Source organism: Solanum tuberosum, unplaced genomic scaffold (assembly GCF_000226075.1).
Source record: "Solanum tuberosum cultivar DM 1-3 516 R44 unplaced genomic scaffold, SolTub_3.0 scf00026, whole genome shotgun sequence".
NCBI lineage: Eukaryota > Viridiplantae > Streptophyta > Magnoliopsida > Solanales > Solanaceae > Solanum > Solanum tuberosum.
Window position 1 is genome coordinate 2804130 of NW_006238952.1, and position 16779 is coordinate 2820908.

At 32.3% G+C, this 16779-nt stretch overlaps 1 protein-coding gene and 1 long non-coding RNA gene across 3 annotated transcripts; one reads left to right on the forward strand and one right to left on the reverse strand.

Moving 5' to 3' along the window:
* Positions 1–651: 651 nt before the first annotated feature.
* On the forward strand, positions 652–4241 carry LOC102601890 (uncharacterized). Its single transcript, XM_006341653.2, has 3 exons — positions 652–759; positions 2709–3224; positions 3529–4241. The coding sequence occupies exons 1-3, from the start codon at positions 690–692 to the stop codon at positions 4053–4055; spliced, it is 1113 nt and encodes a 370-aa protein (XP_006341715.2). The 5' UTR covers positions 652–689; the 3' UTR covers positions 4056–4241.
* On the reverse strand, positions 3928–5645 carry LOC107059565 (uncharacterized). Of its 2 annotated transcripts, none has more exons than XR_001472760.1 (4): positions 5516–5645; positions 5141–5245; positions 4661–5038; positions 3928–4011 (listed from the first exon to the last, which is right to left on the reverse strand). It is a non-coding gene; the product is annotated as an uncharacterized lncRNA (long non-coding RNA). The 2 variants fall into 2 exon arrangements; XR_001472759.1 differs by lacking the exon at positions 3928–4011 and adding an exon at positions 4184–4272.
* Positions 5646–16779: the final 11134 nt, after the last annotated feature.

Below are 16779 nucleotides of genomic sequence, written 5' to 3' on the forward strand. Positions count from 1 at the left end.
TTGTATCTTAAACAAGTCATATAAAAAGTTACAATATAAAAATTATTAAAAGAGGAAAGAGTCATTCTTCTTAAAACAGACTAAAAAAAGATATTAAGATAAATAAATTGAAACGAAGAGGGTACAAATAAATTAATAAGATGAAAATTATATATAAGCACGCAACAATAATAGTAGTATCACTTAATTCAAGATATTCCATTTGCCTAAGATCAAATCATGTCTGTCATTAAACGTGCTAGATGCTTGAACAAAAAATAATCTCCCTAGATTACTTTCAGCTTAAATCAAACATTATTGGACATTTTATTTTTATTTAAATGAAATAAGTTTATACTTTAAAAATATTAATGGAAATCAGAAACCTTTATACCTTCATAATATTCCTTTTTAAAAAAATGAATTGAGACATTAGATATTCCAACATTTTACGATTAGTAAGGATATTGATTAGTTCTATTTAATTAATTTATGTTTTCATAATTGTGTTTGTTCCTCAGCATGGGAAGTGCACGTGCAATCCGTTGCTTCCTTATACCAGCTACGAAAGAGCAACGTGCTAGTGGCAGTCACCGTAAATTCCTTTAATCTAAAGGGCATTTTGACGAACAGAAATTCATAAAAGGCAGTCGAGCATTTGTGAATTTTCGTCAAACATATCTTTTTTTTCTCTCTTTCTTTCACAGTATATGAAAATGGGATTACTGAATATAGTGCTGCTCTTTGCCACCATAAATGTTGCTTTATCTGTTCAAGACGGTATGTTCTTACTAATTTAACTTAACCTGATAGTATGTAATTATATTGTGCAAATAGGAAAAAAATAATACCGTTTTATATAAGCTGTGCAAATCTCTAAACATAAGAAAACACTAGTGAGATGGTAAAACAAATGTTGCTTTAAGTTGAAAGTTTAGTTATCATGTATGATAACGTATCTGTTACATGCAAATTTGATTCATTGGCTCTTGCTTGCAATTCTTCATTTAGCTTAGCAATGATAGAGAAAGAAAAGATCTTAAGCCATTCATTCACAACAAATTGTCTATTCAATTCTGATTTCTGAATCAACTTCTTATGATTCACTGTAAAAATGAGTGACATATATTTATAGTTTCCTAGAAGATCTATGATTGAATATCGCACAGACAGATGAAGAGGAAAGAAGATGGAAAAAATTGTAAAAAACGAAGAAAAGAATACTATGATGAAATTATCATGGACCGTCCTACTTAGAAGGCAATTAATGCTAGGAAGATACTCCTAGCATACGAGATTTTGGGTATTGTTTTCATGAATAAGTTTCAGCTTTTTGCACATATGAATCTTTATGACGATTGGGGCAATAACTGCTTAAGAATTGGGAATCGGAATATACTCTATTTACATTTTACGTCTCATAAGTGAGGTATTTCTAGTTTTCAATTGAGTTCTGTTTTTAGTTTGAGACTTTGAAAAATCTACTCAGCCTTAAAAAAAACAAGAAGTATTTTATTAACTTATCCACGAGTAAATTAATTTACAAAATCAAAACAGAATTGATTTTAAAAAAATCATTTTACCATTCCAATTGATTATTTTTTGAAAGTTTAAACAAGTTTTAAAATTTCAAAAAAGTAAGTCTCTTAAGGGGGAAATTGATAAAACCACCCTTCTTATTCATAATTTCTTTAAAATGTGCAGAAAATAAAAAGAAACTAGACAACTAATATGGAATAAATAAAATACCTATGTAATTTAGTTTATTGGTTACATAAAAGTTCACTTATCTAAATAGGGGTAAAATGAAAAAAAGAAAAAAAAATTATTAACACCTTCTTGATTACGTGAACCACCGGGATCAAAATAAAAAATAATTACTACAGCCTACATATTTAACTGTCAAATATCAGTGGCATACGGCATTTATGACTGAATCCATATATAAGTTATAACAGTTCCAGCCCCACCAAAAACGACTGACTTGATTTTCACTAAGGTTTTGATCACTAACATCAAGGTATTTTTAGTATCAGAGTCTTTGTCACAATAATAAACATTTTATAGAATTACATATATATCCTCCTCCTTTTTCTGAAATTGAAATAGAACAATCAATTCATTTTCCTATAAAGTATAAATGTCGCTCAACAATTTCCTAAATTACATCCTGAATGTGTAATTACCATTAGATTTTTACCTTACATATTTACTTAGAAGATCCAGCCTTGCCAGTTGCCACCGATCTCCCGACACCAAGTTGTCACATCAATATTCTCTACCCCACTTTTGATTTTTTCTAATAAAAAAAAAGTAGTATTGTAATTGATATGCAGTAACCCAAACCGGAAAACATAGCTGGTAAGCTTTACCAATTTTGGTTTATTCCTCATGCAAGCCAATGTTACATGAAGTTAATAGGGCACAAAAAAGAGAAAACAAAAGTACCTAATGAGCTGGTCTTACTTTGTTCACGTGATTACTGAAACACAACATGTGATGTGGATCATCCAATGGCAATTAACGAACAAACAAGGGCTACTTGATATGTTACACAACATTTGATGATATAATCTCAACTTATATACACAGATAACACAACATTTGTTTCACATATTAGTGTAGCTATACCTGCTGTAATAGGTCATTTATCATGTCTTGTAAGTTATAAATCCACACGTAATTGTAATTGGTTATATATGTAACTTTTCGACCTTGTGGTTGATCAGGATTATTGCCTAACGGAAACTTCGAGCAAGGTCCAAAAGCATCACAAATGAAGGGGACAAAAGTGACAGACCCACACGCAATACCTCACTGGGAAATATCAGGCTATGTAGAATACATTAAAGCTGGACAAACACAAGGTGACATGTTGCTTCCAGTGCCAGAAGGAGCTTTTGCTGTTAGGCTTGGGGAAGACGCCTACATCAAGACCAGAGTCACGAATGTCACTAATGGGACTTTCTACTCTCTGTCTTTCAACTTTGCTAGGACTTGTGCTCAAGAAGAGAAACTCAATGTGTCGGTGTCGCCTAATAATGAGCCTAACGACTGGGCAATGCTTCCTATGCAGACTATGTATAGTAGTGATGGTTGGGACTCATATTCATGGGGTTTCTTGGCCCAAGCCAATGAGATTGAAATCATGTTACACAATCCAGCAGTTGAGAAGGACCCAGCTTGTGGCCCACTCATTGATTTCATCGCTCTCAAGGCTCTGAAAACCCCCCATAGACCAAAAGGTAATTTTCCCTCATCTCTCTTGTCCATGTGCATTTAAGTTGGGAGGCCACGTATAACTTTTATTCTAAGGGGTCGTTTGGTTGGGAACAAGTTATCTTGAAGTTAGCTTATCCCACCATGTATATGGGATATCTTATCCCATCGCTATGATATAAATGGTGGGATAAATTATCCCAAACATGGCAACCAAACAAGATACAAAATTTTTATCCCATCACTATTTATTTTTATCCCTCACACCAAGTGACCCCTAAGTGTGTTTAAAAGTAGTACTTCAAATGCTAATACATAAAATGAAAGCAGGCAACATGTTGAAGAATGGAAACTTTGAAGAGGGTCCATATATCTTCCCCAACACAAGCTGGGGTGTTCTAATTCCTCCAAACATTGAGGATGATCACTCACCTTTGCCTGGATGGATGATCGAATCTCTCAAGGCAGTAAAATACATTGATGCTGAACACTTCACCGTGCCAGAGGGTAAGCGCGCCATCGAGCTTGTGGCAGGAAGAGAAAGCGCAATAGCACAAATAGTGAGGACTCAGAAGGGAAAAGTGTATGACCTTATGTTCTCAGTTGGAGATGCGAGCAATTCCTGCCAAGGGTCTATGCTTATAGAGGCATTTGCTGGAAATATCACTTTGCGAGTCCCCTATGAATCTGCAGGTAAAGGAGGATTCAAACGGGCCAAGCTTCGGTTCACCGCAGTAACTGAGCGCACCAGAGTCAGGTTCTTGAGCACATACTACCACATGAAGAGTGATCACTCTGGCTCCTTGTGTGGTCCTGTGGTTGATGATGTGAGATTAGTCGGAGTTCGCTATCCATAAATTCCATAGATCAATTAATTACTAGTAATATAGAAGCTATGATGGTTATTACTTTATTTGCTTCGCCTTTTCTTTCTTCTTACAGCATTGCTTATGCGAGGGAATCAGTTACTATTCCATGTAATGTTACTATAGCAGACATGTTCCTTTCTCCATATAGCAAAAGAAATTAGAAGGTTTAAATCATTTAGTCTTCGTTGTCATATCTTACATGTACCTACAAAATTTCAAGAAATCAAATAAAATTACCTCCATCAATCTGCTCTCGCTGTCAATATTAAATTAGATCAATAAAAATTCTATCTTCCTTATTTTTTAATATATAGGTAATCCAAACTGGCAAACTCTATCTTAGACTCCAAAGAAGAGATGACTCTAAACAAATCATTGCCACATACTAAACAAAGTACGGTTAAAATATCAAGCAAGTGGCACACACATTTTTCCTTACTCTTTATCCATTCTAAATTGCTATTCCAGTCTGCTATATCTTATCGGATAATGCAAGTTAACTCCAATTTATTGTCATCTAAAACTGAAACTCACTTGATTTGGTCCAAAATTCACTAAGAGAAGAAATTTAATTACTTATTTCTATAGATTACCTAAGTCATAAGACATCCATTATCAAAGCCGGCAGCTGCTTCATTAGCAGAAGGCTGTGGAACTCGATCACTCAGTTTTCTGGGTTGAGTGAACATCTAACCTTCATCATTAGCCTCATCCTCAATTTCTGCCACCATGGCCTTAGTTTCTTCTTCAATTCCCTAATGTATATGCCATTTCAACAAGATCACAACAGAAATTAGCGACTTTAAGTGGCAATATCCACACTCTTGGTGACCTTGATGAATCCTATCCAGTATAAGCAATGTTTGCAAAGTTACAGAGCCCAAGGACTTCAGCACCTATAAGGCTATAACTGCAAATGCTCTGAAAGTCTTTAATCCCGGTAGATCCAAGCAAGGATGTAGGTTCATGCTCTGTAACAAATCATAGAACAATCTAGTTGGGCCATGCATATTTCTATAGCAATATAATTTGCAAAGCAGCTATGCCAATGTAAAGGACAACAACACCACTACCTAAGTAGAAGCCAGAACTATCCCGCTGCTTTAAATGATGAATGGAGTGTACACTCTCTATATATTAGCAAAACAATAGCACTTGCTCTTCTTAACAAGCTACTCCTGCTTCGAATATAAAGGGATTACTAAAATTTTGGAATATGGAAAAAAAAAAAAAGGAAAAGATATATCTCATTCAAATTTCAAACTGAACTTCCGATATATGTGTCACAGTACTAATCCAAGGAAGGAGGATACTCAAAAAAATCAAACAAGGATTCCCACCATTTCACTCATAGCAAGGGTTCCGAAATCTTTTTATTAATCTAATTATAATGGATTGTTAAAAAACTTTGTAGGCACAAGGCCAAAAAAAATTCAAGAATATTTTACCGTGTTCGAAAGCTGAAGTCGTCTCTCCAGCATGTTGCTTCGGCAACTACAGAGTTGATCCATCCAAATCCTGAACTGAAAAATTAAAGAGAATCAAATTTTGGCAAAAGTGAAACCTGGACTCTCAATCAGATTCGGGTCAATTTTAATAACCCGACAACTCCTTAAACATGGACCGAATTGCTACACTGGGGGTCCAATGTTATATGTCCAACTGTCCATCTTTAACTGGACTTGTTATATTAAGGCCATCCAACCAAACCTATGGGCTTTGCAACATTTTGATATGGCTAATTTACGGGAACTTTCGCAAATAGCCACTATAATAAACTTAATTATGCTCTATAGCTATAGTTTGTATATTTACGGGCTGTAGCTGCAATTTAAGTTATCTCGTTTGTATAATTCACGGGTTTATATAATTAGCAGATTTGTATAATTTGCGAGTACATTTGTATAATTCAGTTATTTTTGTATAAACTCGAAATAACAAATTTATACAATTACAAACATCAGAAGTATAAACAGTTATACAAATTATACTATACAATTACTCATTATACAAAAGTTATACAAATTATATTATACAAAACTAAAAAGTTGAGCCGCGTAATTATAGCTAAAAGTAGATCGCGGATTGTAATTAAGGAAACTATAACTATGTTAACTAATTAACTAGTATATGTTTGCTTATACGTGTAATTTTTCCTTTACTAAATAATTATCACAAGTAAATTTCTAAATAATTATTGTAACTTTTAATTTCATATTATTAATTAATCTCTAATATTTATTAAGAAATATTTTCAACAATTAACCCGCCAACCATCGGAAAATAGTTTCCGCACAAGCTAACTACTAAGATGACATCCAGCCTATCAAAACATTACTTTCTCTATCTCAAAATATTGATCGTATTTGTTTTATGATGTGAGGTTAAAAATATATATTTTTAATTATTATTTGTTTCATATTTATTATTTATATTTATTTATTTTTTAGCATTAATTTTATGAATTGTGCTAAATAGTGTATTTTATTTGTAGGAGTAAATTGACGTAAAGTTGAAAAAAATTGAAGCTAAAATGAATTAAAGATGAGCAAGCAACTTAATAGATTAAATTGAATATAATAATATATAAAATTATATGCTGCAAAGTGCACATTCAATTGGAATCTTGAAAGGAGAATATTGTTGCCAGCCACGTGGCAAATTTTGAAGCAGTGGCCAATTTAGGAGCTGCGCACAATCTTGAAGGCGGCGGACAGAACGCGTACAATAATTCCAACTCAGTTTTGGTTTTTGGTTTTATCGTTTGTTTTGGTCCCAGTTATTTTATTTAAGGTTTTCTACATCTATAAATAGTTCATAGAAATAATTATTGAACAACCAATATAGAGTAAGGAGGAGGCACTTTTGAAGAGAAAGTCGTCAATACTTTTTAGGATTCTTTTCTTCTTCTTGTTTTCTTAGACTAATGTAGCTAAAGTTCTTGTTTTGGGGCTGTAGCTACGGATTCAATGTTGATTATTTAAGATTTTTGAATTAATTCTTGGTTGTCATTATAAGTTGCTTCTATATTCTTGTTTTAGTATTTTGTGCTTGATCACCATGAGATAAATCTATTGTCTAATATTAAAAATCGAGAAGAGAAGAGGTTAGATAGACCAGAGAATATAGAGAGCTCGGTCCACCCATTAAATTGAGGTGATTAGTGTTCAGGAGTGACGTCCAGACGAATACCTTGCTTGGTTACAAAATAGGATGAAATATAAATGCTCGCCAGTTAGTCTATTTATTCCCGCTCAACGATGTAGTTAGATAGCTAACTGGGGTAGGCGACGAGAGGCGTATAACCCGGATCATATCATCAACCCTGTAAACCAGTAACTTGACAACTGAAATTAGTTCTAAGCCAATAATATGATACATGAAATTCAATACATGCTGTAGCCCTGAGATTTTCCAACTATTGTAAGTAATTTTATTATTTTGTTCTTGCATTCTTCTCTTTTGGCTCTCTTAAATAAATAATTATATCAGTATAATTTAGTAAAAATAGTTAATTGACAAGTTATTTGGGTTCGATAATCTGGTTCTTTTAAGAGCCACTATATTACTTGCGCGACCGCGTACACTTGCGTGTGCAATTGGGAGCAGCATTTTACATCTTCCATAAGAGAACATTAAGTAGGAAAAGTATTTGGCTATTTTACTCTTATTTATACTTAAGATATAATCTCTCTTTATTTAATTGCTACTATATTTATATGCCATAAATCATAATTGAGGTGTTTGGAGTTGAATTGCTCCAAAATAATTATTTAATTTTCTCCGAAACTTTCTAAAATTGTAAATATTTTTAGTAAAGACGATATATATTTTAAAGTGGAGGAAGTATTACCTTTAATTTGGAGCTCTTTTTTCCATGCTACTTAACTATGGTCTATGTATACACTTTTAGGCTATGTGAAAACATTCTATAACTTCATAATGTACTTTTTCCTTTTCTATAGTTTATCTCATAATGTACTTGAAGCATTGAATTGCAATATCTTATCACAAAAAAGTTTTATCAATAATGTATCCTTAGTAAAGACGATATATATTTTAAAATAGATCGAGGAGGTATTACCTTTAATTTCGAGTTCTCCTTTTTCCATGCTACTTAACTATGGTCTATGTATACACTTTTTGTTGTTGTTGTAAAAACAATCCATAGGCTATGCGATAACATTCTATAACTTCAAAATGTACTTTTTCCTTTTCTATAGTTTATCTCATAATGTACTTGAAGCATTGAATTGCAATGTCTTGTCACAAAAAAAGTCATTTGTATCAATAATGTATCCTGTCCAACGAAACGAATCTGGAACTCCATGATTGATCGATAGATTAGCTTCTATGCGAATTTATATTTTGAAGTTTATGAATTCGTATAATAATTTTAAGTTAACATAGAATAATTTTAAGATTTAAATTAACTATATATAATTATTTTGTTAATTTCTTAAAATAAATACATGATATGAACAAAAGTTATTAAAGTCACGTGAACTCACACCTTAGGAACTAAATTCATCTCGCTCAAATCCAATCATAATTTTTTAAAAGTAGAGATAGAATGAAAGAAGTGATAGGCACAATATTGTGTCTTTAAAACGTCAACTCCTATAGCTACATACGTAACTTTTGCTTTCTGACTCCAAAAAATGCCAAAGGGGAAAGTATCTATAGTTCAATGTTTGTGGAAATACTGCTCCACTTTTGACAATTTGGGGTATGGTTTTCTCATATAAATCCCCACTATGTGACCCCTATTTTAATTAATAATCATAACGAATTGGAAAAGAAAAGAAAAAAAAAAAGTCATACTGAATACTCAATAGCATGTTCAAGGATAAAAAGTGGGCGTCCCGGAAACGCGGGGACTAAAGGGAATAACACGCAATATTTGACATTCCAAATTCCAAACCGGCAAAACTAGATGGACCACTTACATTCTTTCTTTTTGTCTCACTATCTCTTTTCGTCGATATTCATTTTGAGATTTGATTAATTTGAATTTGCATAAAAATATCTAGTATAATGTTTCCTATGGAAAACGATTGTACACTAACAAGAAACCTCTAATTAAAGATAAAAAAAATATTTATCTTTTCAAAACAACATTTAATAGTCTCTTTTTTTGAATCGCGTTGAAATATTTCTTATTAATTCTTGTCAACAAGGGACTATTGAATCTTTTGTGGACTGTTACTAATTGGTTACACGCTCAATTTGGTTGTAACCCTTTCAAATTCTATTTGACCCTATGTTTAGGTCAAATTCATCCCCTATTTTACCAAGACTGAAAAAAACATCTACCAAATTCAATCATTCAATTATTTGACATATATACGATTAATGCTTTCACAAAGATTTTCCATTAACTTATAATCTCCACGCTCCTTAGATAATTGATTAATCAGTTTAATCAAATTTGCACTGTTTTAATTATTTTCTTTTAGTCCGTGAAAACAGATATCTTTAGTATAGACAAAGTATTTTAATTTAGTCCGTGAAATGAATTATCTTTAATAACGTACGTATCTAAACAAGAGAATTATATTATAGACAAGAAATGAACATTAATATTAATTTATTGCTTCATGCAAAATTACAAACTAATTGAGAAATTTAAAAATATTTAAATTCTCCAGGCCAGAAGACACGGCCTAAAATGAAGAGACATTACAGCAAGGATGGTTTACATGAGACAAAACATTCAGATATACAGCAGCTTTCTTTGCATTTTTTTTAATTATCAAATTTTCTGCCTAGAAATAAGTAAAAGGGTCCTAAGCTAGGAGTAGGTAGAAATTAGGTACTGTAATATAGTAAATGTAAAAGATAAAATATATTTTTAGAAAAATAAATATTTTTAGACATGTTGAGAAAGGTGATAATTAAAAGGTAACATAGAAAATGGGACAACATGATGCAAAAACAAAGTTGTTACCCTGGTCGGTAGAAACAGACAAATATTCCAACTTTATTCCTTTTTCTAAAAAAATTTAATAATAACCTTAGTCCTCACCCTTAGGCCTTAACGTTATTAAGAATTTTGGAGCTAGCTACCACTATTTAGTTTGGTGAGTTAAATTTAATTTTTTCTTTGTTTGATTTCTTACGTACACTCTCCTAGATTTTCCATGCTGTACTTTGTTATGCTCTTGTTGGTTTGTGCCCAACATGCATAATAATTTTCACTTAATAATGTTATGGAGATTGCTTCACTTTTAATCAGAGATCTCAGATTTGTGTCGTGGTTATGGAGAAAAACGTGTTGGGAGTGCTTCCCTAGTGGATCCTGCAGTGCGCAATTTGAATTTAGTCAGGGCTCTAATGTGAGCTCCAAACACCGTGGGAAACAAAAAAAAAACAAGCGACAATTGATTTTCAAAATATTTAATTTGCAAGGCTCTTCGATGTGCACATTGTGTATATTCTTGACTAGTTTGTACCTGAAATATTACTTTAACTTGTGTAATAAATTGAAATTCCTGGATTAGAAATTCTTATAATCTGCACGTCTCGTCCACTACAGCTGTAGAATGTGTTAGGTTAGGTTGAGCTCCCAGCTTTCTCCTGCTCATATGAAAGGAACAAGCACTACATTCTTTACATGCCTAATTAACGTTGGCTTTGCGTCTCAATACACATCATCTGTGTCATTTTTTCACTCAAGTAATTCAATTCACCGTCACAGGATAATGCGGTGTAATAGATAGGATCCTGATATATCTAATCAAAGGTTTTAATTTCGAGTCTTCAAAAAGAAAATATTTAAGTAGAGAGTAAATTTAGGGGTCGGACTAGTGTATTACAACCTACGTGTTTTGTTGAATCCAACAATTTTTGTCTAGATCATGTATTTGTTTGTCTTAATAAATCCATTGAAATATTGTACACATTATTAATTTAGAATCCGGTAATTATGAAAAAGGACTAAAACTCCAAATTCATGAGCTAAGTTTCAAATCCTCGCTCTGCCTCAGAGAACTTCCTCCTATAATTAGTCATATATAGGATAAATTCAAATTAATCAACAATAACATTATACTCAGTAAAATTTCATATAAGTGACATCTGAAAAAGATGGGTGTACAAAAACTTTACCTTTACCTTCGCAGGATCGACAACAAATTCAAATTAACCAAGTCAATTATTTTTTTAATATGCCGAATAGACTAACAAAAAAAAGGATAACTTGGTCCAATCTACAGAAGTGTCACAACAAAATTACGTTAACGCGAGTGACAATATATAAGTTTTTCTTTTTCGACAATATATAAGTTCACATAATTTTAACTTGAACGTATCATTGTCCGTGTGTTTTAGTTAAATTTTATAGACACCCGTTAAGTTAACAAAAATAATACAACGTATGCCTATACACAACATGTTTAATGCGTTTCTTTTCCTTCATCTAGTAAGCAGCCTAAATTTCAATTACTGCAACTATAGGTGGAGCTAAAATTAGGAGTTTGCGGGTTCTAAATTTCTATGGCCCTTACTTATCACCGAGTCCGTCTTAACCCCTAGGCCACTTTCTTCATATTTTATTTGTGATTGTAATTTATTTTCTGTCACTTTAAAATTTTGTTGCAAACACTATATATATAATAATAATAATAATAATAATAATAATAATAATAAATTCAGGGTCATCTTAACCCCTAGGCCACTAAAGCCATCGCTTGGGGCCCCATATTTTTGGGGGACCCCATTTTTTAAAAAAAAAATTACTTATAAATGTTATTTTTTTAAAAATAAAATATTTACTATGAGTGTTATGATTTCTACTAAGGAAATTACATATGAGATGAATTTAGAACCTAAATTTCGTAAGAAACAATTTAATGAAAATATTGATAACAAAATCACAAAATTCCTTGAAATTAGAGTTGATTACTTATAGTAGATGAAACTATTTTTTCACTTCAAAATAGATACGAACCAATTGAAGTATATGAAAATATTTTTGGTTTCTTATTTAGTGGTAAAATTGAGACCATTAGATGATGAGAATTTTTTTAGAAAAAACATTGTCTTAACGTTGAACTTTATTTAACACATAATAGTTATCATGATATTGATGGTTTAAATTTATTTTTTGAATTAAAAGTGTTAAGATAAATAATACAAATGGAAGATAATGATCTAATAAAAATACTCAATCAAATAAAAAGACTTGATTCTTTTCCAAATACACATATTGCTTATAGAATAATGTTAACAGTTCATGTAACTGTTGCCTTAGCCGAAAGAAGTTTTTTGAAATTAAAATTGATTAAATCTTATTTAGGATCAACAATGGCTCAAGAGAGATTGAATGGATTAGCTATATTATCAATTGAAAATGAATTATTTAAAATAAATTGATTATAAAATAGTAACTAATGACTTCGCATCTAAAAAAGCTAGAAAAATATATTTTAAATAAAAGTATATATGATGAAAAAAACAAAATATTAGGGTCCCTCTCTTAAGTTTCGCTTTAGGCCCCCAATCTTGTTGAGTCGGCCCTGCACCGAGTCATCAACCACTTTTGTTAGGGGTTCACAAATTAATATACATATATATTTATTTAATTTTCTAGTATAAATATATAATTTACGAAAAAATTACTGAATTTATCCGAACTCATAAATCCCTAGCACCTAGCTCCACCCCTGGCTGCAACTACTATACTATTGAACTAGATTCATCTTCCTCCACATATTACGTTTTTTTTTTGTGGTATGAAAAGATATTGCATTTATATTAGTTAAATTTTAGTACAGGGAACATTGGTCATTGGCCTGTCGAGACCCTGTGGGTCAGAGTTACACAAAAAGGTGGAAAGTGGCAGATACAAAATTAGAGATCGACCAAGTTCTATGCTATTTTAACGTTGTTATTACAATTTGAGCACAAACTACAAGGTCAGGGGAACAACTGTTTCCTTGCAAGGTCTCAATTTAGAAAAAGCACCAATAAAGAGCAAATAGGTATAGTTTTCACATGTTTAATGTACTAACCACTTCCATTGGACAAAGGTGACATCTCCAAATGCAAATGCTAATGCTTATTCTTTCTTTGTTAGAAATGAGCATGTGACATCACATTCAAAAACAACCTATTGACGGTCCAATTTTTGAATAGGCTCAGGTCCAAACCAACAGAGGAGGAATTGCTACTTATTACACTGTCTACAACTCACTTTCATGTATTATATGCATTGCTTCATTTCCACTCAACACAATTGCAGTTAAGTTGGCCACTAATATTAATTAGAATTATAGCACTAACAATAATTAGCTAGGGAATGCTAGGTAGAACTATGTATAGGTGATCTATTGAAGCGCGCTTGACTATCTATATCTCATCTACAAGTTTAAATTGATAAAGAAATCACATTTTTATTTATTTAATTATACATGTTATGTCTCAAATCATCTGGAGTACTTAAATATGTGCTAGTTTAATTCTTTTTCTAAGCCAAATACGTGAATTTTTTTTTTTTAGTATTCTCTAATCATGTTGAATTATGTAGCGTCCAAACTAATCTAATAATTTAAGTTATTAAAGTGAAACATTTGCTACGTTAGGGTTGATTTCTTAGATCGATGGTCACTCTATTCTATTATCTCAAAAAATGATCAACTTTCTTCTTGATTTCAATTTTTTGTACAAAGGAAGTGACTTTAATTATGAGATTCAAACTAATAGTTGAGTAACTATATGAGAAATCAACCTATGACCAGTGTCCTGACTTGTTGGATTTGGTGGTTTTTCTTAGCACCCATTGTGATCACCTCTGTACCCCGAAATAGATATGACGTGCTATATCCGTGCTTAACCTGTGGTTTTGCCAATTATCAATCCATTGTGATCACCTCTATACCCCGAAATAGATATGACGTGCTATATCCGTGCTTAACCTGTGGTTTTGCCAATTATCAATCCATTGTGATCACCTCTATACCCCGAAATAGATATGACGTGCTATATCCGTGCTTAACCTGTGGTTTTGCCAATTATCAATCCATTGTGATCACCTCTATACCCCGAAATAGATATGACGTGCTATATCCGTGCTTAACCTGTGGTTTTGCCAATTATCAATCCATTGTGATCACCTCTATACCCCGAAATAGATATGACGTGCTATATCCGTGCTTAACCTGTGGTTTTGCCAATTATCAATCCATTGTGATCACCTCTATACCCCGAAATAGATATGACGTGCTATATCCGTGCTTAACCTGTGGTTTTGCCAATTATCAATCCATTGTGATCACCTCTATACCCCGAAATAGATATGACGTGCTATATCCGTGCTTAACCTGTGGTTTTGCCAATTATCAATCCATTGTGATCACCTCTATACCCCGAAATAGATATGACGTGCTATATCCGTGCTTAACCTGTGGTTTTGCCAATTATCAATCCATTGTGATCACCTCTATACCCCGAAATAGATATGACGTGCTATATCCGTGCTTAACCTGTGGTTTTGCCAATATCAATCACGAGTAACTCTCATGTGATCACCCCTAACCTAATTATTAAAACTACTAATCCTTATGATCAAACAAGAATTATCTTCGTATTTCTTGAGCAATATAATATACGATCTCAACCAGTAACTTCTTTTGGATCGTAATTCATACCTAGAAGCATTAAAGTGGTTTTAATAGATTATATCTCAATTTAGTTTTCTTTTAACAAACTCTACCAAAAGATAAGGAAAAGGGAGAAATAATCTCTTATCTTGCCATATATATATATATATATATTATCTTATTAGTTGAAAGGATCTAATCTCCAACTACTAGTACTAGAAAGAAACCAAAAGGAAGATAGTTCGTTAGGAATATAGAATAGTTATGAGATGTAGGAGATAAAAGAACATTATGGAGAGGTGGACCAATGAGAAGTAAATGGACCCAACATGGCTTGCTACTACCAAGACAAGATTAAGGGAAACGTTATAGAGTGGGGCACCTATGGTTTGTTACAATCAAGGCATATCCCCCCCGCTAACATCGAGTGCTAATTAAAAAAGACAGCCTTTTTTTCTTTTCCATGTGCCCAAATTTATGTGCAAACTTCCAAAACCAAAAACCAATTCTTCCTCCCTCACCCTTCAGCCAGCTACCTCGCTCCTTTTCAACCAAAAACTAACTTTGAATAAAACCAAATTGAAACCTTTCTTGTTCCTTTGTTTTTCATCATCATGATATGGAAATTGTCTCAAAATACCAATAATCACTACGAATGCATTTAAATTAATCGAAAAACAAGTTGAGATTATGTTTTTGAGATCATGTTAGTACATTTAGTTGAGATTAATTATGTTTTGATCATGTGTAGGTCTTATACGTCCTCTAGAAACTTCAATTTGTCCTATTTGAGATTTATTTGGCGGTAGAAAATATGCAGAACTTTCCTTATTGTAATACTCTACAACAACATATATAGTGCAACGTAACTCTATAGCTAGGTGAGGTATGGAGATGATAGAGTGTACGCATGCAAATCTTACTTTTACCTGGCTTATTGTGATAAAGAGGTTGTTTTTTATAGACCCTAACTTGAGTAAACCATTTCAAAGCAGTTGGAAAAAAGGATGCAAAGTTAGAAATAGTAACAAGAATGAAAAAATGTGATATGGAAAGCAATACCATTAATTTAGAAGGAAAAAAAATGGTAACAATAAAATAATATGATAACCGCAACATAAGTAACACATATGGTAACAAAAAATTGAAGAACAAAATACTACGAGAATTGTGTTGATACTAAGTACTGTATTTTATTGCGGGTTTCAAATGAGATTAAATGTAATAATTGATCGATCAAAATTAATTGGAATTGATACACGTAATAATTGTAGTTTCTTGTGAGGCTTATTAAATGAAACAATTGATCAATGAAAATTATTTAGAATTGATACACGTAATAATTGTAGTTTCCTGTGAGGCTTAATTATTATATACAAATTTAGGATTTGAAGTTCTTGTGTTTCTAAAGTAATCTTAAATTAATTTATAATAGTAATTGGGTTTATATAATCAGATATAAAATTGAGCAAAAGCTATTAAGTTCGCGAGAACTCGTACGTGAAGAGTTTAATCCGCCCCTCAGGCTTATAGCAGCATTGGCTCTATGGATTTTGGGGAGACAGGGAAGAAAAAAGGGTGTGATGCCTCAAACGTAAAAAAGGGAAAAAAACATAATGTTGCTAGAATTCATGAAGATTTTTTTAATTTTTTTTTTCTCCGGTGTCCGGAGCTCACGTTGAACCTGTCAAATCCAGATTGCACACTGCAAGGCCCATTAAGGGGTGACACTCCACACAAGATTTTCTCCATACCCAGGACTGAAACCCAAGAATTCTAATTAATGGTGAAATAGTTTCACCACTATACCACAACACTAGTAAAGATTTATTTATCCTCGTGAAACTCTCGTGTATATATATCCACATGAATGGTCCCGCATTTTGACTATAAATTCGATATTACCTCCATGTAACCCCACACTATACAATCCAAATTCCAAATTATATAAAAGTTCATATATCAAGTGAAAGTGAACTGTATAGTAGTAGTAGATGTCAGTTGCTTTTGCGTGCATAAATGCAAATGCTATCTCTTTTGATCAATAATTGTGATAGCTAGTATATTAGTAGTATATTTTTCTTGTTTACGGTACTTGAAACATTGCCTAC

Excerpts from the sequence above, each read along its gene's own strand:
- LOC102601890 (XM_006341653.2), top strand. The coding sequence starts at position 690 with ATGAAAATGGGATTACTGAATATAGTGCTGCTCTTTGCCACCATAAAT. Across the intron at positions 760-2,708 it reads TGCTTTATCTGTTCAAGACG|GATTATTGCCTAACGGAAAC; the intron begins GTATGTTCTTAC and ends GTGGTTGATCAG. Across the intron at positions 3,225-3,528 it reads AACCCCCCATAGACCAAAAG|GCAACATGTTGAAGAATGGA; the intron begins GTAATTTTCCCT and ends AAATGAAAGCAG.